The 23,795-nt window shown below is 37.4% G+C and overlaps 1 protein-coding gene across 2 annotated transcripts in view; it reads left to right on the plus strand.

Moving 5' to 3' along the window:
* Positions 1 to 1,276: 1,276 nt before the first annotated feature.
* Positions 1,277 to 23,795, plus strand: part of plx (PTB_TBC1D1_like and TBC domain-containing protein plx) — an 80,953-nt gene continuing 58,434 nt past the window's right edge. For both annotated transcript variants that reach the window (XM_065236506.1, XM_065236508.1), the window contains exons 1-3: positions 1,277 to 2,080; positions 21,186 to 21,283; positions 21,371 to 21,575. In XM_065236506.1, coding sequence (XP_065092578.1) covers positions 1,961 to 2,080; positions 21,186 to 21,283; positions 21,371 to 21,575 — 423 coding nt within the window. In that variant the 5' untranslated portion in view covers positions 1,277 to 1,960. The remainder of the gene's footprint in view (positions 2,081 to 21,185; positions 21,284 to 21,370; positions 21,576 to 23,795) is intronic.

Here is a 23,795-nt window from a genome sequence, read left to right on the forward strand (position 1 = left end):
TATTTTCGAAGTGAAAATTCACTAAATGGAACACAGCCTAAATTAATATGATAATGTTTTTTCTTAAGTCTAGTCGAATTGCAGTCTTCAACAAAGGCCCTGGCTAGAGTAGACGCGATGCGACTCACGCAAGAAAATAATAAATAACAAGATTATTTTGAATTTGCCGCGTCGCGTGTCGCGTCTACTCTGGTCGCGGCTAAAGTTGTTCTGCAAAGCATTTCAAATCTATTTCCGAGGTTTGGTGGAATATGAGCAATATTGTAATTATTGGCAAACAAATTAACAGGTTTAAAAATTCTCCCTCAAATCCAGATCATAACAGATATCCAGATATATGTGCTTACGGTGCGCATAGTGAATACCCCTTATATGCTATATGTATATACATGAGTTATCTGAGTCCACTAACCCCTCATTTTATCTATCAAACTTTTTTCATAGCGAATCAAAACAAACATTGTACTAGAATTTTGACAAGAATGGAGTGCGTTATTCGATTTGCTTGGGACCAATAGGCTAGTCAAGTAGTGAGCCAATTTAAAATCGTTAGTTGCCACCGGTTGTATAATGCTCGATTCAATAATTTAAATAATTTAAAATTTTATATTTTATTATCAAAGCTTCCAATAATAAAGCCTAATAAAACCATGATATGCTACAGCTGTGCCATCTTTTATTTCATGCCAACAACTGTAAGCATACAAACAAATCTCTCGCAATCCCTTCATTATTTAGAGAAGTCCGGAGTGATTTGAGATTTGGGCGTAATTGTATTTGTAAACAAACACGTCAATCGCCAATTTCTCGCGAATAAAAGCTCAATTTTGAAAACTAATAACACTATTAGGTAGAAGTATGATTCTTCTATCATTTGGTATAGTTTGTTTATAAGATTGAGCTTTTATTCACGAGAAATCAGTGATTGACCTGTTTGTTTACAAATACAATTACGCCCAAATCTCAAATCACTCCGGAAGTGCCGCATGCAGAGGAAGGTACTAAAACAACATTTCAAATTGACGTTTCGTTTTTCCAGCTGGGCCTTGAGCAGAGAGCGGCAGAGAGTCGAGAGCATCAGAAACAACATAACTGAGCATAGTGGGAGCGATGCTACCCTCTTCGCCCATCTCGCTCTAGCATAGGTGCAAAAAACAGCGCCTCTTCGGCAGAGAGTATGTTGTTCCCGTACATACTCTGTTATTTGTATCTCGTATATGAATTCATTCACACAAAGATAGGTGCTGGTATAGTGGATATACGGACAGTTAGACATTTTTGTTTTGTGCCATACCCTCATTCTGCGCTGGATAGTTTACATCGCGACAACGCACGTCCTTCGGTACGGAAAAATATTTTCATTCAAATTTCTAATTCTACTGCCCAGTAGGTTATCCAGTGGCACTTGTTTACTTACTTCATATTACGGTGGCTAAGTGATAGATATTTCAAAACCAAATTCTACTTAAGTGCTAGTTCAGTAGTGAACTTCGTTTACCGTCGAATGCAGTATATTCGACACGAAACGCAGGTGGAATCTTTGGTTGTAATATGGTGCAGTCAATATAATTTTCAGTGAAACGAAAATCGATTTGGAGTGAACCCTTGTGTTAAAATTTTAGTTCCAGAAAAGATATCCAGGTGTGGTTGAAGTGCTCATGCAAAGTTTGGACAATTACACCGAAGATGTAACCTTATAAGTGATAAATGTTCGTAGGGTCTGTTTGAAAGTTTTACGCTAATAGTGGGTTTGGTTACATCAACAGCCATTTTCGTATTAATTTCAAAGGAAAATTCAAACGTGCAAATTAGTGTGTCGTGCAAGAAATGCTGCATAGAAGATAATTTTCAATCTAACGAATAATCGGGGCTGCGCATTGTTTGATTGATTATACGAAAGTCAAGTGTTTTATTGGTGCGATTTATTCCCGAAAAATCTATCAAGGTGGAACATCCTACTATGAAAACTCGTCTAACGACACTGACATGGCGAGGTTCAGCATCCGTGGATCCCAGGTTCTCGGCTTCGATGCTGCCTTGGTCCATTGCAGACATCAGGAATCACGAGAGTTATGTAACTGTAAGTATTTCAATTCCATGTTCCCCGGGGCAAACCCCCAACTTCAGCATATCAAGTGTTTTTCACGGCACTGCACAACCTCGGGCCCGATTTTGATATGCTGCCTTCCATACAGATTTTCATTCGTTTCCACACGCTCTCGCAGCCCACTGCATAAAAAATATTGATTTTCTTGACTCATACATTCTTCTATTCATGAAAACCACACTCGCTCTTAGGAACACTCGTTGCAATGGCTAAGATAGTAGAATTATTTTTCTGCTGCATAGAAGAAAGGATAAAGGTTTAGGTATGTCTCTATTTCAACGGTACCAGCAGTAGGACGATAAGAATAAAAGTATCTCCTTGAATACTTGAATATCGTCGAGTGTTTCGAACGTGAAACTAACCAAAGAAATGAATAAGGTAGATGTACCAGTTATGGCCATACGTTCCTATTACGGTGTGTTCTAATGATTTCCCATGGAATTCATATATGTCATAATTGGAACGCACCATAATAGGAACATTGTTTAATTTCATCCCCTGTCCAAATTTTAGTCATAGAACACTTACGGGACGGCAGACGGAGTAAAACGGGCAGGTACTCGGGAAAACGTGATAATATTAATTTTAATTGTATTTCAAACTTGCTATCTGGCATCATTTTAAGCTACTACACTACCAAATAAAGCTTTTTTTGGTTATATGTTAAAAGTGATTTAAATTATATTTCTAAGTTATTATCGGTATTTGATAACAAGAATGCACTTATTTTCAACATTAACGACATAAATTTCCTTGGGGTGCCTATTTTAACCCCATCAACCCTATATGTCAAAATTAAGTGTCATCTTAAAGTTACTACGAATCAGAAGCACTGTGAATGCCACTTAACAACTGGTATCTCAGTTGTCGCTAGTTGCAAATTAAACATTTTTCAGTTACCGTTAGTAAACATGTCTTCAAAATCGCATCGAACGGTTTAAGACCGAGACCTTATTTCAAGCAGTAAATTTCAAAGCTCATTACTTGCAGCATGGTAACATCACATCTTCGAGCATCTTTTAGATAGGCTCTCTACTATTTTTCTTGAGAAAAACCCGTTTCTTGGAATAATAAATAAATTGATAAATCTTGTTTCAGCTTAGGTTGCTTCCACTGATTTCGGAATTATGAATTCATTAGTTGTTATGTTGATATTTTGTATTTGTTACAAAAGAGGTTGTAAAGTAATGTGTTTGGTACGTAAACCTGTCAATTTCGCTTTCATAGGATCACAATTAGCGGTTTGGCAATTTCACTCAGCCACTCACTCGATAATGAATTCGAATTCGAACTACTGACACTATTGATACTTAGGATTTATAGGTATGTTCGAAAAACTGGTCTACTGCTGGGGATCCATCTCAGAATCTTTAGCAAATTCCATATTGAAGCTTAATTAAAATTAAGCACATTTAAAACACTAATCCTTTTCATTGTTCATCCCTACTGGTACTTTACGCCGGCTCTCAACAGTTGTTAATAAAGAGCTTTCAAAGCCTGTGCCATGTTTGCATTAGTAGAATTACATAGGTATGTGGTAATTACAAACATAACCCAGTCAGCTCCAGCATGGTCTCGCTTTATAGCTGCGTCTTTACCGACAGAGCAAAGGGAGGCCTTCAAAACTAATACAGTAACTAAATTGCAAGCTATTTATTCAGCAGTCTGTGATTCCTTGGCTGATCCGTGTTTTTTTCTGCGGAATCATAGCACAATTTCAAAACTACGACTTTTTCGGTCTTTGCAAAAATTGCTATTTGTACCGTCCAAAAGACGTATTCATCTAGAAAAACAAATTAAAAATATGATATTTCCCAATCATTACATCCACAGATCATCAATTGGCCCTTTTCCAAATTGTGGACGCACTATATTTTGTAAAAAATATATGAATTCAAAACATGTTGATTTTAGAAACTATGCTAACTCGTATATGTTTAGCTGTATGGGAACTCCGGATATGCGGATAGATATTATCCGGATATTTGTGATCCATTTATCCGTGTATGATTCCGGACACCGGATATCTGGATTATGGATAGATCCGGACTAGTCTCAGCACTATACCACTCGAACTTTACCATGAAACAGTGTTTTAAGATGATTTCTTCTAGAATGCCGGCTCCCTTGGCACTCCCTAAAAAATCTGCAATTTGAAAACTCATTTCCATCAAATCTGCGGTGGTTTATGAACAGTCCCTAATTCTGTTATGCATAATATTTTACTAGGTGATCCGTAATATTGAAAAAAAGTCATATCTACGGGCTTCCACAATCTAAATTCAATTATTTTGAAACTTATCTCATAATTCCAATGGAGTCTCGAATTTCTCATGTAACTCTCCTTAGAAATCCATTTAAATTTGAGTTGCATTTGTATTCCATCGAAATTCATCTCAAAATACTCGTAAACTCATCAGATTTTGCCAATTTTCAATTTATTATGTAATATTTCACATATTTTTTGGACTGATCATAAACATGATTTTGGTTTTGATCATTATCATAGTAACTACAGTAAAGTATCACAATTTCACGCACCTAAATCCTTTATTTCGTGAAGTTTTGATATATTCTTATATGATGTTTAATGTGGATATTTTCATTTGAGCTGAATATGTAGATAGGTATTATTGAGCTACTGTACTGTGAACTCACTCAATATGCTTGCCAACTGTGAGCCAATGTGAACTGTCAAACGGGAGCCAAACATTCAGAAATACACCATATATTGTCGTAACTCATTATTAATTATAAGCTCACTTGCAGAAAACAACAGGCTTAGTGAAGAAAGCTTAAAACCAGCACAGTTTTGATGGCTAAGTTGAGTTACAGTTCCAATAAAATATACTCTGGCGAAACGAGAATGTAAACAAACCTTATTAGATTCATGGAGACATTGAGTTCGCAGTACCCAGTTATAGTCTAGTGAAAGGGAAAAATATAAATTTAGAAAATATCACGGTACACTACAAAATATTGGCAAAATGAGCAGAGTTAGGCACCGAGTGAAATTATGGAACTTCACGGTACATATTAAATTTTTACATCGTCTGGACAACTAGAACCGAAGGTGGAGCGATATTTGTGAATTTAAACTGTAATCCCCATACAAACTTAAATCTTTAAACCTTCATTAATATTGACATTTTTTCACTCAGACTCATAACTTGCACTGAGACAAAACAACGTAAGAATTCTATAAGATCCACTTATGAATTTCAGCCACAAGAAATCGGTATGAATTTCACTGATTTGCCTCATGAAAAATAATGTTGACAAAAAAAAATCATAAAACGGAGCAGACTGGAACCGAACCATGGACGATGAAATTACGGGACCCGTTTGTTGACTACTCGTCTTACATTGCTTGGGAAAATAAAATGGTTAAAGGCGTATACCTCATGTTAGCCGAAAATCATTCATAAGTCACGCTTATGAAATTCTTATGTAACGTTCATAAGTCGAGCCTTATGAAATTCTTAAGTTTATTTGCCTCAGTGTGGGGCTATGAATCAAACAGGAGGATAATTGCAAATACTTTGTACAGAATGAAGTTTACCAGACCTTAAGGTCTTGTGGGGTTAGTCTTGAACTCATCTCCGTCGATTATTACACTACTGCCTATGCGAGCTCTGTAGCGCTCGATTCATGATGCCAACAGATACTTTGTCTTCACTCTATGACGTATTCACATTTAATCTACCTTTTTTTTTTTAATAATTACTTTATTTGTACAGGCTCAATCGAATAAACTTTACAGAGCCGAGTTATCCTTTGCGTTATACATTATTACTGTCTTAAATTTAAAGTTAAAGGAACTGGACCGAGTACTCGCGGTTGTCTCGAGGTTAGTGGAGATTTACAATTTTTTGGATGGGAAAAGGGAAGAAGGAGGTTTGAAATGTGGTTTACGATACAACTATTTAATTAATCCTAAAGCATGAAATTATTTCTATTCCTCTTGAAAACAAACATTGAAAAAAAACCCACACGTACAAAATACAAACTAAACACAAGGTTAATCAAACTTACAATCTAAGGTTAATATCCTTAAAGTAAACATATATGAGTTTCATAAACTCCAGATCGCGTCTAGCCAAAATATCCCGAACTGGAACATTAGGTTGTCTACCTCGAGCCCGAAGGGAATCATAAAAATGTGATCTGACTCCACGATACTCCGCACAAGACCAAAGGATGTGATCAGCGTCCTGGTAACCTTGTCCACATTCACAGAGATTGCTGTCTCCCAACCCCACACAGAACAAGTGAGCGTTTAGACAATAGTGATTGGACATGAGACGAGACATCACGCGTATGAAGTCTCGACTCAAGTCCAACCTTTTGAACCATGCAAACTTCGACACCTTAAGGATAATTGAATGTAGCCATCGTCCCAAGCTCCCTTCACTCCATTGATGTTGCCAGCTAACGAGCGACTGCTGACGATAAATAGAGAAAAATTCACTATAGGCGATCTGTCGATCATAAATGTCGCCTTCCATAGCGCCCACCCTCGCAAGTGAATCCGCCTTCTCATTGCCCAAAATTGAGCAATGCGAAGGGACCCACGCGAAGGTGATGATGAAAGAGCGCACGGATAAAGTACTAAGCAGTTCTCGTATTTTCAAGAGAAAATACGAGAAGTGCTTTACCGGCCTAATGGAACGGATATTTAGCCTCGACAGAACTGAGACTATCCGTAAAAATAAAGTAGTGGTGTGGAAGAAGTGAAGCAATAGTTTCCAAAGTGTAGTGAATTGCTGCCAGTTCAGCCACATACACAGAACAAGGAGCTTCAAGTTTTCGAGAGACGCTATGGAATTCATTAAATACACCAAAACCAGCGGACTCCTCTATTAGAGATCCATCTGTGAAAAACGTTCTTGCAGAATCAACATGGCCAAACTTTGCAGCGTATAATGACGGAGCAATCATAGGACGATGATGCTCTGGAATTCCGCGGATTTCCTGCGTCATAGATAAATCAAAATTCACTGAATTGCCGAAATCGGAGAAGATTACACGATTGGGAATATTTCTTGAAGGGCTGACATCCTGTGTTAAATATAGGTAGTACAAAGTCATAAAACATGTTTGAGGATTTAGCTCCAGAAGCTTCTCAAAATTTTCGATCACCAGTGGGTTCATAACTTCGCAACGGGTGAGGAGCCTCAGAGATAACTCTGAAAAACGGACGGATAGTGGCAACATGCCCGCCAGCACTTCGAGACTCATAGTATGAGTCGAGTGCATGCATTCTAACGCGATACGAAGACAACGATACTGGATCCGTTCCAGCTTGATGATGTGCGTTTTAGCTGCCGACTGGAAGCAAAAACTACCGTACTCTAAAACCGATAAAATCGTTGTCCGGTACAACGTCAGAAGATCTTGTGGATGGGCTCCCCACCACGTTCCGGTAATTGATCGAAGGAAATTGATCCTTAGTTGGCATTTTCGTCTCAGATACTCAATGTGGGATCTCCAGGTGCATTTGGAATCGAACCAGACCCCGAGATATTTAAAAGACATGGAATGAGTGATCGGTTTACCCAAAAGTTGAAGCTTCGGTTGTGCTGGGCTATGCTTCCTAGAAAAAACGACCAACTCAGTTTTCTCCGTGGAGAATTCGATACCTAGCTGAATAGCCCAAGTAGACAAATTGTCCAAGGTATCCTGTAAGGGTCCTTGCAGGTCAACCTCTTTTGGCCCTGTGATAGACACTACGCCGTCATCTGCAAGTTGTCTCAACGTGCAATTGTCACTAAGACAATTGTCAATTTCTCTAACGTAGAAATTGTACAAAAGGGGGCTTAAACAGGAGCCTTGGGGGAGACCCATGTAGCTAAATCGAAAAGCTGTAGAGTTTCCATGAGAAAAGCTCATATGTTTTTCTGACAGCAAATTGTACAAAAAATTATTCATTAATGGAGACAATCCACAAGCGTGGAGTTTCTCTGAAAGAACTTCAACGGATACTGAATCAAAAGCCCCCTTGATATCCAAGAACACAGAAGCCATTTGCTCTTTCTTAGCAAAAGCTAACTGAATTTCCGAGGAAAGCAACGCGAGACAGTCGTTCGTTCCCTTACCCCTACGGAAACCAAATTGAGTATCTGAAAGAAGGTGGTTCGTCTCAACCCATTTGTCGAGGCGAAAAAGGATCATTTTCTCCATCAATTTCCGAATACACGACAGCATCGCGATGGGCCGATACGAATTGTGATCCAACGCGGGTTTATCAGGCTTTTTAATGGCTATCACCCTTACTCGTCTCCAATCGTCGGGAACAATATTGAGCTCCAAGAACTGATTGTACAAGTTCAACATGCGCCTCTTAGCGACGTCTGGGAGGTTTTTCAGCAAGTTGAACTTGATTCTATCAGATCCCGGGGCAGAATTGCCACACGAAAGGAGAGCGAGTGAAAGTTCCACCATTGAAAAAGGCTGACTGATTTCGTCTACCGAATTCGCGTTTTCGCGAGGAATCAACTGCGACGGCACGGAATCCGGACACACTTTTCGCGCGAATTTAAGAATCCATTGATCCGAGCATTCCTCGCTTTCGTTGTTAGTAGACCGGTTACGCATTCTTCGCGCCGTACTCCAAAGCGTATTCATAGACGTTTCACGCGACAATCCGTCTACAAACTGCCGCCAGTAACCCCGTTTTTTGGCCTTGATGAGGCTCTTGAGTTCGCGTTCAAGAGATGTGTATGCGTCGAAATGCTCGCGTGTTCCGCGTTTCCGAAAAAGTTTAAACGCGTCGGACTTTTTTACGGTAAACCTCCGTGCATTGTTGATCCCACCAGAGCGATGGTGTTTTCTTACGGATTGACGATCGCGGCACCGGTCGTGTTTGAGCTTGAAGGGCGCTGTCGACGATGAGATTAGAGAGGAAATTATATTCCTCCAACGGCGGAAGCTCTTCCACTGACGATACTGTATCGTCTATCGCGGATTGGAACTTAGTCCAATCGATGTTACGGGTTAGATCATACGCGACGTTAACGGATTCTGACGAGTTGAACCCACTGGCAATCGAAATTTTGATCGGCAGATGATCACTACCGTGCGGATCCTGGATTACATGCCAAGTGCAATCCAACGATAGTGAATTGGAGCAAAAGGTGAGGTCTAATCTGCTACCATTCGAGGATGGACCAGCCAAACGTGTTACTTCTCCATTGTTAAGTATTGTCATGTTGAAGTTGTCGCAGAGATCATAAATCAAAGTAGAACGGTTATCATCGTACAGCTCCCCCCAGCCTGTACCGTGGGAGTTAAAATCTCCCATGATCAACCATGGAGCGGGAAGTACCGCACATATGTCGAAAAGTTGTTTGCGATTAACAGAGACTCTAGGAGCAATATATACAGAAGCAATACAAAGGCTCTTACCTTTAATGGTAGCCTGACATGCGACAACTTCAATACCGGGGAATTCGGGAAGATTCACTCTATAGAAGGAATGGCACTTTTTGATCCCCAAAAGTACCCCTCCTCCACGTGAATCCTCACGATCCAATCGAATAATGTTAAAATCAAGAAAAGGGATCAATTTCTGAAGAGAGCCATGTTTCACAGAGGGCAAATGCATCGCAATTATTGTTATGGACTAAATACTTGAACGAATCTAATTTCGGAATAAGACTTCGACAATTCCACTGTAGAACAGTGATCAAATCCCCGAGCTCGTTTGGAAAATTATCCATCGAAGGAGATGATAGCTGCAAGAAGGGGCCATTTTGAAGTCAATTGCTTCAAGAAGGATTTCACAGTCGGAAGCAATGTGAGGACAATGCTTTTCAGAGGATCAGAAATGTTGAGGTATTTGAGAATACCGTCCACAATGTCATCAAATGAGAACAGCCCAGATGAAGAAGGGGTTTCTGTTCTTAACCCTTAAATGCATGATTTTTTATTTTGTGGTGATTTTTTTTTTTCTTGTAGTATATATTGCTCTTACTATTAAAATGTTGTTTCACCATGTTTAAAGACCAACATAGGTATGTTGCCAAATGGCAACACTATGCATTTAAGGGTTAAAATTGGGGCATCAGGGGTTTTGGATGTCCCCGGAAGAGGTGGAAAATCCTGGGTATAATCAGTTCTGCGGAATCCAGGAGGAGTAGAAGTCTCCTTTTTTCCACCACTCCTTGATTTGGGCAAGCTGATTTGGGGTTCTTGATCTGCAACTTTCCGCGAACGGATGCGTTTTCGTTTCCGGGCAGAACCTTCCGGAAAACTGAAAGAAACTCCCTCCTCAGCCAAGTCAGAGCCAGACTCGTCATCTGACAAAAGATCGAAGGGATTTGTTTCGTTGGTCGATGGCTTGGCTGTCTTAAGCATTTCTGCAAAAGACCGCCTGGAACGTTCCTTAAGGGAGCGTTTCATTTTGTCCCCGAGCTGTTTGTACGCCGGGCACGACGAGAGAGCATGAGGAGGAGTTCCATTGCAGTACACGCATTTTGGTGCAGTAGCTGCGCAGGCGCCATCCTCATGCTTCTCCCCGCATGTGGAGCAGCGTGCCTTGTTGCCGCAGTGGGAGGCCGTATGTCCCAACCGCTTACAATTCTGGCAGTTCATGACCCGAGGTACAAACAACCGCACAGGAAGACGAAGTTTTCCCAGCTCGATGTATTGAGGAAGGGCAGATCCAGAAAAGGTCACCCGAAACGAGTCTGTGGGGGTAAAACTCTTTTTACCCTCGCTGAGCGATACTGACTTCATTCTATGAACGGCCAGTATCTTCACCGGAGGAAGCAAGGGGTTCTTGAATCGGCCTACCGCTTGCTTCTCCAGTATCTCGGGGTTCAGGCTCGCCTCAGTGACCACGCCTTCGATCTCCACATCAGAAGCTGGAATGTACACCCTATATTCCAGTGTGAAAAACTGGGAAACAGCAATTTCATTGGCCTGTTTCAGGTTAGCGACGGTCACACGAAGTTTGTTGTGCCTAACCTTCGTTATTTCGGTCACGGCAGAGAATCGCTTTGTCAGATCATCAGATATCTGAACAACATTCAAGGGTTTGTTTTTGGGCTGAAAATAGACAACCCATGGGCCAGTCGAGTCATTCGGGTAGGCCCGCAATCTGGTGCTTTTCTCATCCTGCCCATTGACAGACTGAGACGACGAACCAGGGATGACATCATCATTATTCTGAGATGAATGGTCATCCATGTCGTCTTCTGACAAAACATCCATTTTGTTCAACTAATGGGAGCGCAAAACGCTCTCCCACTGAACGCACAGACACAATACACAGAAAACTTTACAAACACAGAAATACAAAATGAAAATTTAACTAATGGGGGAGGAAAAGAAACAAAAAAAAACAAAAACTTATCTGATAATTCTATACTACTACCACCGAGCGTTATATGTGTAGGCGTTTACACAGATGGCTGGAAGAGACGCGCTGCGTGGATGACCTTCGTTGTGGTGCACTTGATCGAGGCTCGGTACTCAGCGCACACAGGCGCACGTTGATTGATGAACGATGTAGATGTAGAAACGGGTGCTCACACTCGATGATGATGATACGTAAGCGGGTATGCGTGAGCGCGTATGCGTGACCACGCAACGATGATGCCCAAATTGTTTTGCGAATTACCAATAGCACGGATTAATCGTTCCGAAAATGACACTTTCTACTACAAAAAAAACTCACTTTTCGATCAATTTACCGGGAACTATGCCAGGAGTCACTTAGTGAGAAAAAACTGATAATTTATATCAAGCGAATACCGAGAAAACTTCCAAAACAACGGAGCGCGAAACAAGTCGACCGTACTTCTTGCTAGGACGCAGTGAGATCATAATCTACCTTTTATGCGTCACGTTTTATCCTGGTCTACTGGTTTTACTAGGGGTAAAAATGCAAAAAGAAAATGTCTCAAAATCAAACAGCTCCAGTTCTCGCTGGAGAAAGCTGTTGAAATTATTCCTTCCTACAGGAAAAAATCTCAGGAACCAAATGGAACTGGATTCATCTTGCGCATGATTGTGCAAGTTGGGGTTTTAGTTAATTTTCCATATTAGCTATAACGTTAAAAAATATTTGAGTTATTTTTTTCTAAATAAGGGATTTTGGAACAAAACTCACATTTGCACTATCCTGCACAAGATGACACTAGTTTCATTCGATTTCTGAGATTTTTTCATGTAAGAACGAATAATGTGATCAAGTTTCTCCAGTGAGAACTGAAGTTGTTGAATTTTGAGACAATTTTACGTTGTTGTTCCCAGTGTGGAACGCCTGGAATGTTCATCTGACAATGTCCACGTCTTCAGCAAAGCAAATGAACTGGCTGAATTTATTGAAGATCGTGCCCCGCGTGTTAAAGCCCGTACGTTTCATAACACCTTCTATCACAAGGTAGACCATTTATCCAGGCCCATTTTAATAAGGTCCGCTCCGATACCACCTTCCTAGCTGCCTTGTTGTTATTTAGCTGTTTTATAGCATTCTTAAATTCTTAGTTGCTGTGGGCTGTAAAATCCAATATATAACCCATTTACCCCACATTGCTTCTGGTACTTTGCATTTTGGTTCCCACTTTCTGGTTGGTTTACCCAATATACTGGTATTACTGGTGCAATTAGACAAACTAGTTTAAAAAAATAAAAGTATCGATCTGTTTTCAATATTTTTTCAATGCAATTAGTACTGAGCAACACTAAACAGATTAATTGGAAGCCTAATAAAATCTTTTACTTCGGTTTTATGATGATTAAAATGCTCAAAACAAAAACATTCGACTGAATCTAAGATTTTGTCCTTTGCATCCCCCCTGATTTATCCGCACTATCTTCTTCAGTGTCTAGTCATATTGATAGACTATGACTAGAAACTGAAGAAGTTTGCAAGTAGTATACGAAATACGTATATGTTATAGTTTTTTTTTCAAGTGATAGAACGAGTAAATAGTGAAAAGGAATAGTGAATTAGTTAATTTGAAAGTGGTACAATAGTAGTATTCTACTAAAACGATCATCAATCAATTTAAAGTAAATATATTGGTGGAAATATTGACAACAATTCTGCCTTGCGGGGTGCACTTGACACTCCTCGTCAAACCAATCGTTTCGTTGATTCCTCTCCATGATCCTGCGCTGCGCTGTTGAAGGATGCTTTGACAATACTCCAGATCAACCTGGTCTATTCAAGGTGTGGAATTGAAGGACTAGGGGTATTTGAGGTAGCATGCACCGTTTTAAGCCTAACATGCATTTTTACAACAAAGTAGTTAGTAACTAGTTACCCTACAAGTTTAATCTATGTTTGCTTTGGGCGCCGTATCTATTTGGCAGCTCTATGTTATCAGATAATGTAAATACAAACATAAACGAGTTTGCATTGGATATAGTGTAATTTTGTCCTCCGAATTGTTAAGAATTTTTAGCGATCAAACATTACTAAGCATCGGGGAAAGATATTCCCATTTGACTGAGGTTAGAGCTACAGCTTTCTGATAACATACCGGTAAGTTTTAATAAGTATTTCTATTCTATGGTCAACAACATTTTCTTTATACATACATACATACATACAAAAACATTTTCTTTATACATTCGGGGCAAAATGCACTCCTATGTTTGGGGCAAAAAGATCCTTTAGTAAACAAGTTTTGCTTACGTTCTATTCTTTCTACAGAAAGGTCCGCAACGTTTCGAAGTCTATTAAGCGGTCATGGACCTTTGATTACTACGATCAGAACTGGAGGCTGTCGAAAACGAAGACGTTCTTCTGCGTCAATTGGTCATGAATATTTATAAGACGGCAAAGAGAGTCATATTGCTCCATTTTTTTAAATACTTTATTTGTACAGGCTCAATCGAATAAACTTTACAGAGCCAAGTTATCATTTTCGTTATACATTATAAATGACTTAAATCTAAAATTAAAGGATTTGACCGATTACTCACGGTCTTCTCGAGATTAGTGGATGACAATTGTATGGATCGGGAGAGGGAGAAGGAGATTTGGAATATGATTTATGATAAAAATTTCCCTATTTCTAAAACATGTACTTAATCCTGTCAACGTTATTTCAGCTCTGTAATTATACAATTATTACAGAAACAAATATACAAAAATACAAAAAAACACACACACACACACACACACACACACACACACACACACACACACACACACACACACACACACACACACACACACACACACACACACACACACACATATATATATATATATATATATATATATATATATATATATACACACACACACACACACACACACACACACACACACACACACACACATATATATATATATATACACACACACACACAACAAACTAAACACAAGGTTAATCAAACTTACAATCTATGGTTACTATTCTACATATGAAAACATATATGAGTTGCATAAACTCCAGATCGCCTCTAGCCAAAATATCCCGAACTGGGACACTAAGTTGTCTACCTCGAGTCCGAAGGGAATCGTACAACTCGGATCTAACTCCATGGTGCTCAGCACATGATCAAATAATGTGATCTGTGTCCTGGTAGCCTTGTCCAGTGTCACAGAGATTACTACCCACCAGTCCAAAACGGAACAAGAGAGCGCTTAGCGAATAGTGATTGGACATCAGGCGAGACATCACACTATTGAAGTCTCGACCCACCTCCAACCCTTTAAACCAAGGATACTTCGACACCTTAGGGATGATCGCCATCGTCCCAAACTCCCTTCACTTCATTTATTTTGCCAGCTGCCGAGTTACTGTTGACGATAAATGAAGAAAAATTCATCGTAGGCGGTTTGTCTATCGTAAATATCGCCTTGCATAGCGCCCACCTTTGCAAGCAAGTCCGCCTTCTCATTGCCTGGAATCCACCAATGAGATGGGACCCATAAAATGGTGATGACAGATGATCTTAAAGATAAAGCACTTAGAAGCTCTCGTATTTTCATGAGAAAATACGAGGACTGCTTAACCGGCCTCATGGAGCGAATAGCCTCGACAGAACTGAGACTATCCGTAAAAATAAAGTAGGGATCTGGTGCAAGTGACGCGATAGATTCTAGCGTATAATGTATTGCCCCCAGCTCAGCAACATATACGGAACAAGGAGCTTAAAGCATTTGAGAGGCACTATGAAATTCGTTATAAGTACCAAAACCAGCGTTGTAAGTACCAAAACCAATACAACGTTAGAAAATCTTGCGGATGAGCTCCCCACCATGTTCCGGTAATTGTTCGGAGAAAATTGATCCTTTGTTGGCATTTTCGTCTCAGATAATCAATGTGGTATGCAGGTGTGCATTTGAAATCGAACCCGACCAGATCTCCAAGTGCATTTGGAATCGAAGATATTTGAAAGACATGGAATGAGTGATCGACTTACACAAAAGTTTAAGCTTCGTATTAAGTTTATGCTTCCTAGAAAAAAAAACGACCAACTCAGTTTTCTCCGTGGAGAATTCGATACCTAGCTGGATAGCCCAAGTAGACAAATTGTCTAAGGTATCTTGTAAGGGTCCTTGCAGGTCGATTCCTTGGGCCCTGTCATAGACACTACGCCGTCATCTGCAAGTTGCCTCAACGTGTAGTTGTAAATTTCTCGCCGGAGACGAACCAGCCCTGGGCTGAAAGTCTCCTTAATAAAGATATATAAAAAAAAAAAAAATTCTCTGACGTAGAAATTATACAAAAGGGGGCTTAAACATGAACCCTGGGGGAGATCCATGTAACTAAATCGAGAAGCTGTAGAGTTTCCATGAGAAAAGCTCATATGTTTCTCTGACAGCAAATTGTACAAAAAGTTATTTATTAATGGAGAAAGGCCACAAGCGTGGAGTTTTTCTGAAAGGACTTCAACCGATACTGAATCAAAAGCCTGAGTATCTGAGAGTAGGTGGTTCATCTCAACCCATTTGTCCTGGCGAAAAAGGATCATTTTCTCCAACGAAGCGTGCTGTCCAAGATTAGATTGGAGAGGAAGTTATATTCCTCCAACGGTGGAAGCCCTTCTACCGACGTTAGGGCATCTTCTATTACATTCTTGAACTTTGTCTAATCGATATTACGGGTAAGATCGTACGCAACTGAAACTTTGATCGGCAAGTGATCACTACCGTGGGGATTTTGGATCACATTCCACGTGCAATCCAACGATAATGAGTTAGAGCAAAGTGTGAGGTCTAATCTACTTCCATTCACGGATGGGCCAGCCAAACGTGTTACTTCTCCATTGTCAATTGTCATATTGAAGCTGTCACAAAGCTCATATATCAAAGAAGAACGGTTGTCATCATACAGTTCCCCCCAGCCTGTACCGTGGGAATTAAAATCTCCCATAATCAACCGTGGATCAGGAAATACCGAACAGATATCTGAAAGTTGTTTTCGATTAACAACGGCTCTAGGAGGAACATAAACAGTAGCAATACAAAGACTTTTACCTCTAAAAATAGCCTGACATGCAATAACTTCAATACCTGGAAATTGTGGAAGATTCACTCTATCAAAGTACCCCTCCTCCACGCGAATCCTCACGATCCAGTCGAATAATGTTAAAATCATAAAAAGGAAGATTGATATATGAAGAGAGCCAAGTTTCACAAAGAGCAAATGCATCACAATCATTATTGTGAATTAAAAACTTAAAAGAGTCTAATTTAGAAATAAGACTTCGACAATTCCACTGTAGAACAGTGAACAAATCCCCGACCTCGCTTGTAAAATTATCCATCGAAGGAAATGATTGCTGCAAAGAGGGGCCACTTCAATGTCAATTGCTTCAAGAGGTTTGTTAGTGGGGAGGGTAAAGCCATAGGATACGTTCGGTAGACGTTGTTGGTAGATTTATAATAGCAATGGGGGGTCGAATAAGGCATATTGAAAAATTTCAAGGAAGGGGACAAGCCTGGGATTGAACTTCCGGTCTTCTCCTCAGCAAGCCAAAACGGTAACCAACAAGCTACCGATCCCGTCTAATTTTAGTGTTACCATCATGCTGCTGAAATGAATGCAAAGTTAATTTTAAAACGATGAATCACCATTGGGGCTAAAAGAAGCCTGTTGGTGTATATTTACAATAATAATACTAACAATAATAATAATAATAATAATAATAATAATAATAATAATAATAATAATAATAATAATAATAATAATAATAAAAAAAATAATAATAATAATAATAATAATAATAACAATAATAATAATAATAATAATAATAATAATAATAATAATAATAATAATAATAATAATAATAATAATAATAATAATAATAATAATAATAATAATAATAATAATAATAATAATAATAATAATAATAATAATAATAATAATAATAATAATAATAATAATAATAATAATAATAATAATAATAATAATAATAATAATAATAATAATAATAATAATAATAATAATAATAATAATAAAAATAATAATAATAATAATAATAATAATAATAATAATAATAAAAATAATAATAATAATAATAATAATAATAATAATAATAATAATAATAATAATAATAATAATAATAATAATAATAATAATAATAATAATAATAATAATAATAATAATAATAATAATAATAATAATAATAATAAGAATAATAATAATAATAATAAAAATAATAATAATAAAAATAATAATAAAATAATAATAAGAATAATAATAACAATAATAATAATAATAATAAAAATAATAATAATAAAAATAATATTAATAATAATAATAATAAAAATAATAAATATTTAAATATGTGCTAGAAATTTTTTCATATTTTTGTAGAACATTGTATGTTAGTATATTCACTTATTTTTAGCATAATATGATTTGTTGATAAAAAATAGTCTTATTTTTAGTCTAGATTAATCGAAGAGCAACAGATAACAGCAGACATCATTCATCTGAAATTAGATGGTAAATACTACAAAATCCAAACTTTTATTACACAGATAAAAATTCTGAATTCTAATTGTAATGTAAGCATTCATTCACGTAAACATGTATTTCATTTCACGCAACCGAGCAACTTGTAAACAATGTTGTTTACATAAATGGGCTTTTGTATACAATATTTGCAACATTGCATGAAATGTGTCAGAACTTTACATGATATATAATGTAAACGTATATGATATGTGACGCTCCATTTATGTGCATCATATTGAACAGAAATTTATACTACTTTTTCGAGCTGTGTAGGATCTTGTAGTATCCGAAAGAGTCATATCTGTAGTAACACGCATCAAGGTAGATGTACCGTTTCTACTATGGTGCTCTATAATGATGGCCTATGGGAATCTCATAGGCCATAATTGGAACACATCATTATAGGAACATAGAGCCATAAATGGTACACCTATCCTACATATGGCACCTATAATCAGTACCTTTTACTTCATTCATTATGTGATAGTTCTGAAACGGAATCAGTAATCATTATTATAATCTTTATTAACGAGGCTTTAAACGTTCATTCACCTCGAGGAATCAGTAATTAAATTGCTACATTTCAATAAAGATCTTAAATCAACTGTCTCTATATATTCAGTTTTACTAATTAAATAACGTTTGCTTGTAACAATTGGGCTTGACAACTCAAGGTTGAAGAAAGTTTGTCAGAAAGGTTTTCAGCAAACAGAATTTTTATCGAAATATTTTATATTTTTTCTGAGGAATTCTGCTTTGCATAAAGTATTTCTAAATATTTTCAAAAAACCCAATATTTTTTATTTTCTAAATTAATAGGCTAGCGTTGCATCAGTTTCATAGCATTATAGGATCTTTTGAACAATGTTCGGAAAAACTCAAAATCTCAAGCGTGAGTTTATTCGCCTATGAGTTTTTCCTCGCAAAATTAATCGACGCAAAAATCACCGATAAGTTTTTAAGTTTAAAAATTCATTGCTATATTCATTGCAAATATATCGTTAATCATTGTTATTACTGTTAACTGTTGGACTGCATCAGTGGATGGAAAACTAACACAACATTCATTGATGTTTGAGCGGTTCTAATGAGTTTTCAGCTGAAATGATTTTTTGCGTAATGAATGTGAGTGCGTGAAAATGCATGCTCGGAAAAAAATCTAAACCGTAAACCGTAAACTAAAAATCACGACCATCTATCCAGAACAAAATTTTCTAAAATATACATATACATGAACAATGGTTCACGGCTGTGGTTAACGAATATGGGAACTCTTTTTTCCGTGATATTTGTATGCCAGATTTGCCAACGAGTTTATTCTCTCAATTAGGCTCATCGAATGAGATTTGAGAATGATTTTCCGAAGACTGCTTGTGAATAACATTATCCTCTTTACCCCTCCACTTAATAAACATATGCCAGAAACTGATTTGTTCTATTTATTTAATTCCTGCATCAACAGGGTCGTGGTCTCAATGATTGCTAAATATTTAACACTACTGACTGTCATGTACATAATTATATAAGTTAATTTTATATTGGTTTAATAATAACAAATCCAACAACTTCAAATAAGGGGCAAATGGCTGAAAGCCTCTTTAATAAAAAAAAAAACAACCTAACCTAACTTCGAAAAACACTTTGTTAACATGTTTTGAACGTCGATTTTGACAAGCTAATAAGCATTAAAAAATCTGGATAACAAACAATCAAAGTATGCAGTGTATTATAAGTTATAGCCTAATGTACTTTTTAAAATTCATACATCCTGTCGTTGGATACTACCACAAGATCCTGATAAAAACTTTTTGATTTTTTAGTTTCAGATGCATGTGATGTGCCCTTCGAATAATCTAGAATAAAAAATGGACCATTTTTTTACGTAGAACTACGTCTTTGTCGACTTTACTAGGGTGCAAATCAAAAAAAATATGTGTAAGGTTTTGAACGGTTGTAACTTTGTCATTTATAGATTAAATTAAAATCCAAATACGCCAATCGATAGGATATTACGTTACAAATCTGCTGGAATTAATACTTCTCCAATTTTCTTTAACAATACCTTTGAAAAATGTACAAATGATAATTTTATCACTGTTTTCATAAAATAAACGTTTTTTCCCAAACCCAGTTAATCGTATACCACTTGGCTGCACATCGTTCTGCTTGAATTTGAAAATATATAAAACAGCGCTCTGTCGTGCCTCTGCTCATTACCGCTTCGGACGACGTGGCACTGGGTCCTGCAGCATGCAGGAGCAAGTCAGCGGTTAATATGATATTTACATCTATGCGGATTTGCTAGTGCTAGTGTACTAGCACTGTGCAAAAAAGTAGCCAGCATAATGTAAGCAGGGCATCAGCGTCTACCAGCATAACCTGAAATTCAACAACTGCATCCCCCTAATTTTCAATTAATGTTATACTAAGCACCTACTTATTGGAAACCAAACATTTGATTTGAGAAAAGTCACAGTATTCTATTTTGCATCATTCTACGAACACTCTGTAAACTACATAATGATGATGCATGATTATTTTATGTTAAGGTTATCCTCCAAATTGGAGAACAAAGAGATGCTTAGACCCCGTATGATCGTTATCATAAAATGCAACCTTTACTCTCTTCTCTGCTTCAGAGACCTAATTTAAAACTAAAGATGGAGCTACTGAAAAAAAATAACGTATTTTTTGGCAATTGTTTTATCCGATTGTGGACTACACTGCGGTCATTCTGCGGTCGTGTCTAGGACACAACTCTTTATTTTTTTTTAACCAAAAATCACATCATTCCGAAAATAAGAGGTTATATGTTAATTCATCATCTCACTTCTTGGGGATATACAGAATACGTCAAAAGCTAGCTGCGTGTTTAAAACACTGGCGAAGGTAGAATAATTCCTTGTTTATTTGCTATTTTCAATCATCTTCAAAAACTGTTATTATCATATAAAAAATCTATTTCGATCTGTTTGATGATTGCTGTGCTCATGATCACTATTTCTAATTTTCACACCATGGTGTGAAATGAACGATACATTTGCCTATATAATACTGTACTGTCCATAAAAGCATAACTGTGCCATTTCTGCAGAAAATACCGCGAACTTTAATAATCAGAACAAATCTTCCTCTGATTTCAGCTTTCCATTGGTATTGAAAACGGTCATCTTGAAGCTTACAATACTGATTTTGAGCTTCAATTTGTGCACCAGCTTAAATATATCCTAGGATATTGCAGGTTAGTATACACGTGACCATCGATGCACACTTTTATGAGTTTGTCCAACGCAAACACTAATCACCTTCACTTCTCTTGCTCTTCCAGAGTAATCGTCAAACAGGAAAAGGGGAAGAAAAATTCCGACTTTTTGATTCCGAAATCCAACAGCACCCGTGCGTTGCCCATCACGATTGGAAACGATAACGTAGCAGAAATCTACGGACCAGAGTATGGTCTGATCTACCTACTGAAAACACCACAGGATCCGCTGCTGCACATTCATCTGTACGAGTGCGAAAAATACGAACAGGTGAGTGGAAGTTTTCTTCTGAAAAGTCATTTTACTGCGAGGAAAGGCTCCAGCAGTAGTCATGTGTAATTTTCAGAACTGCAATAAACATGATATTTATGTCCGCAGTTTATGACAGTTCAGTCATAAACTGTTCAATGCTAAACTATTGGGATGGGTGGCACTTTATAACTTTTCATAGATGAGCGGACGTTGTGATTTTAAACCAGATGATGCTACTGATGTTTTAGGAACATGGTATAATATGCATCGTTGAATACAATTCAATAAGTTGCCTTCAGTTATAATTATTGCTCATTATAAATATGTTGATCACTAACGTAAGAGTGAACCACTACTGATTTGACAGCAAAATCACTCGTAATGACGAACCCAAAACACAGCCGACTAACTAAATTGAATAGCAAACTACCACTACTAAATACTCATGGTATTGGGTAGTGGGGTCGATTTGATGTTAGGTAGGTCAAAAGTCACCCTTAACACGACAAGCACCGAAAGTATTTGGTATACGCCCTACCCCATGCAATGAACTCCATTGTTCAAAAATAGTATCCGGTGGGAATCATGGCTGTTTTTTTGATTTGGTTGCGTGCTGTTTCGCATGTCACAGATACCGTTTGCTGGCTTGAGATTTGCTTGTTCGTGCATTTTCAATGACCATAGCGTGCGTATCGTTGAAATCTAGGTAAACGTAACCATACTCTGTTCATATACGACCACTTATATGATAACAATGTCAATAGAATCATTAGAAAGTTTTATAGCGTTGCTGAGAGCCGAATCATTAGTTGGTGATACTTTACAGAACAATTATTACCAATTTAAAAAAAAAAGTAGCATCCTGCCAATCCTGCAATGTGTTGAAATTACTATAATAATAAAAATAAACATTTTACCTCATTTTGAAGGTAATTGCCACAAAAATACAATGAGGGTAACATTGGCCACCGGGGATCTGCTGCGGAGATTTTGAAATGGAATCATGAGTACAACGCGTTACATAAATCTCTAATAAAATCGCACCAATAATGCGCAGTTATCCAATACTCGATATTTATGCTCTTAAAAACTAGTTAATAATACCATACAAACATAGACATATTATAATTACGTCTTCAGCAAAATTGATAGACTTGTTCTTAAATGTATAGGTTTATTCCCTCTAGTTTTCCCCTTATTTTTACACAATATTGAGATTGAGAGTTAGTGTCCTGGGTAAAGTTGTATAACAAATTGTTGCACAAAAAACTTTGTAGAAGACATCACAATCTCATATTAGCGTATTTTGGGACATAAACATCACAAAACTCATACCTTAAAAAACTAGCCTTAATTAACCTTAACTATGCTTTTAAGATGTCATCCCACTATGTTACCGTTTTCATGATGATATTAATTAAAAGCATGAAAGTAAGGAGTCACTGGAAAATGTAAACAATACTTCAATTGTCTTTCTCGAAACCCAAACGGTTGTAGTGGATGATACAAGAATAATCTATTTAAAAATGTGCAGGAAATCGATTTCGATAGGTCTCATAAATAACAAATGACGGGTTGTGTCCATTTTGCCCAAATTTCCAATCGCCTTTTTTTTTTGGTGAAATCGGAGACTACTACTAAACGAAGAGACACGCAAAGAGTGAAGCATAATCTATTCAAAGAAATGTCAAAACATCTAGGGGAAACGCTCCTATAGTTGCGGTACGTTAGAAGCGTTAAGTTCCTATAGTTGTGTATTGAGTCTCCATGCACAACTATAGGAACCTAACGCTTTTAACGTACCGCAACTATAGGAGCGTTTCCCCTATAGCAAGTTGGAACGCGCGGGTAAGTTGAAATTGATAGCGCATCTATATACGCGGAACCCGAGTAGACAAGAATATCAAATCAATAATAAGTTTTACTTTTAATATTGGGGAACAGAACATTAAAAGTTGCAATTAGTTTGATTGAATTATCTAAAATAATATCAAAAAATCAATGGTACCTTCCCTTCTTCTTCTTCGCATTTCAAGCTTATTGCATATCGCATATTAGCTTATTGTGTGCTCTCAACTTAGTGTTCTAGATGCAGTTCCACAGTTATTAATTGAGAACTTTCGATGCCTGTACCATTTTTGCATTGGTATAATTGTATGGCAAGTCCAATCATACTTCTATGCCCAGGGAAGTCGAGAAATTTTCTAACCCGAAAAATTCCTAGACCGGACCGGGAAT

Source organism: Ochlerotatus camptorhynchus, unplaced genomic scaffold (assembly GCF_037179485.1).
Source record: "Ochlerotatus camptorhynchus isolate MF236.1 unplaced genomic scaffold, CSIRO-AGI_Acam_v1.1 ptg000554l, whole genome shotgun sequence".
NCBI lineage: Eukaryota > Metazoa > Arthropoda > Insecta > Diptera > Culicidae > Ochlerotatus > Ochlerotatus camptorhynchus.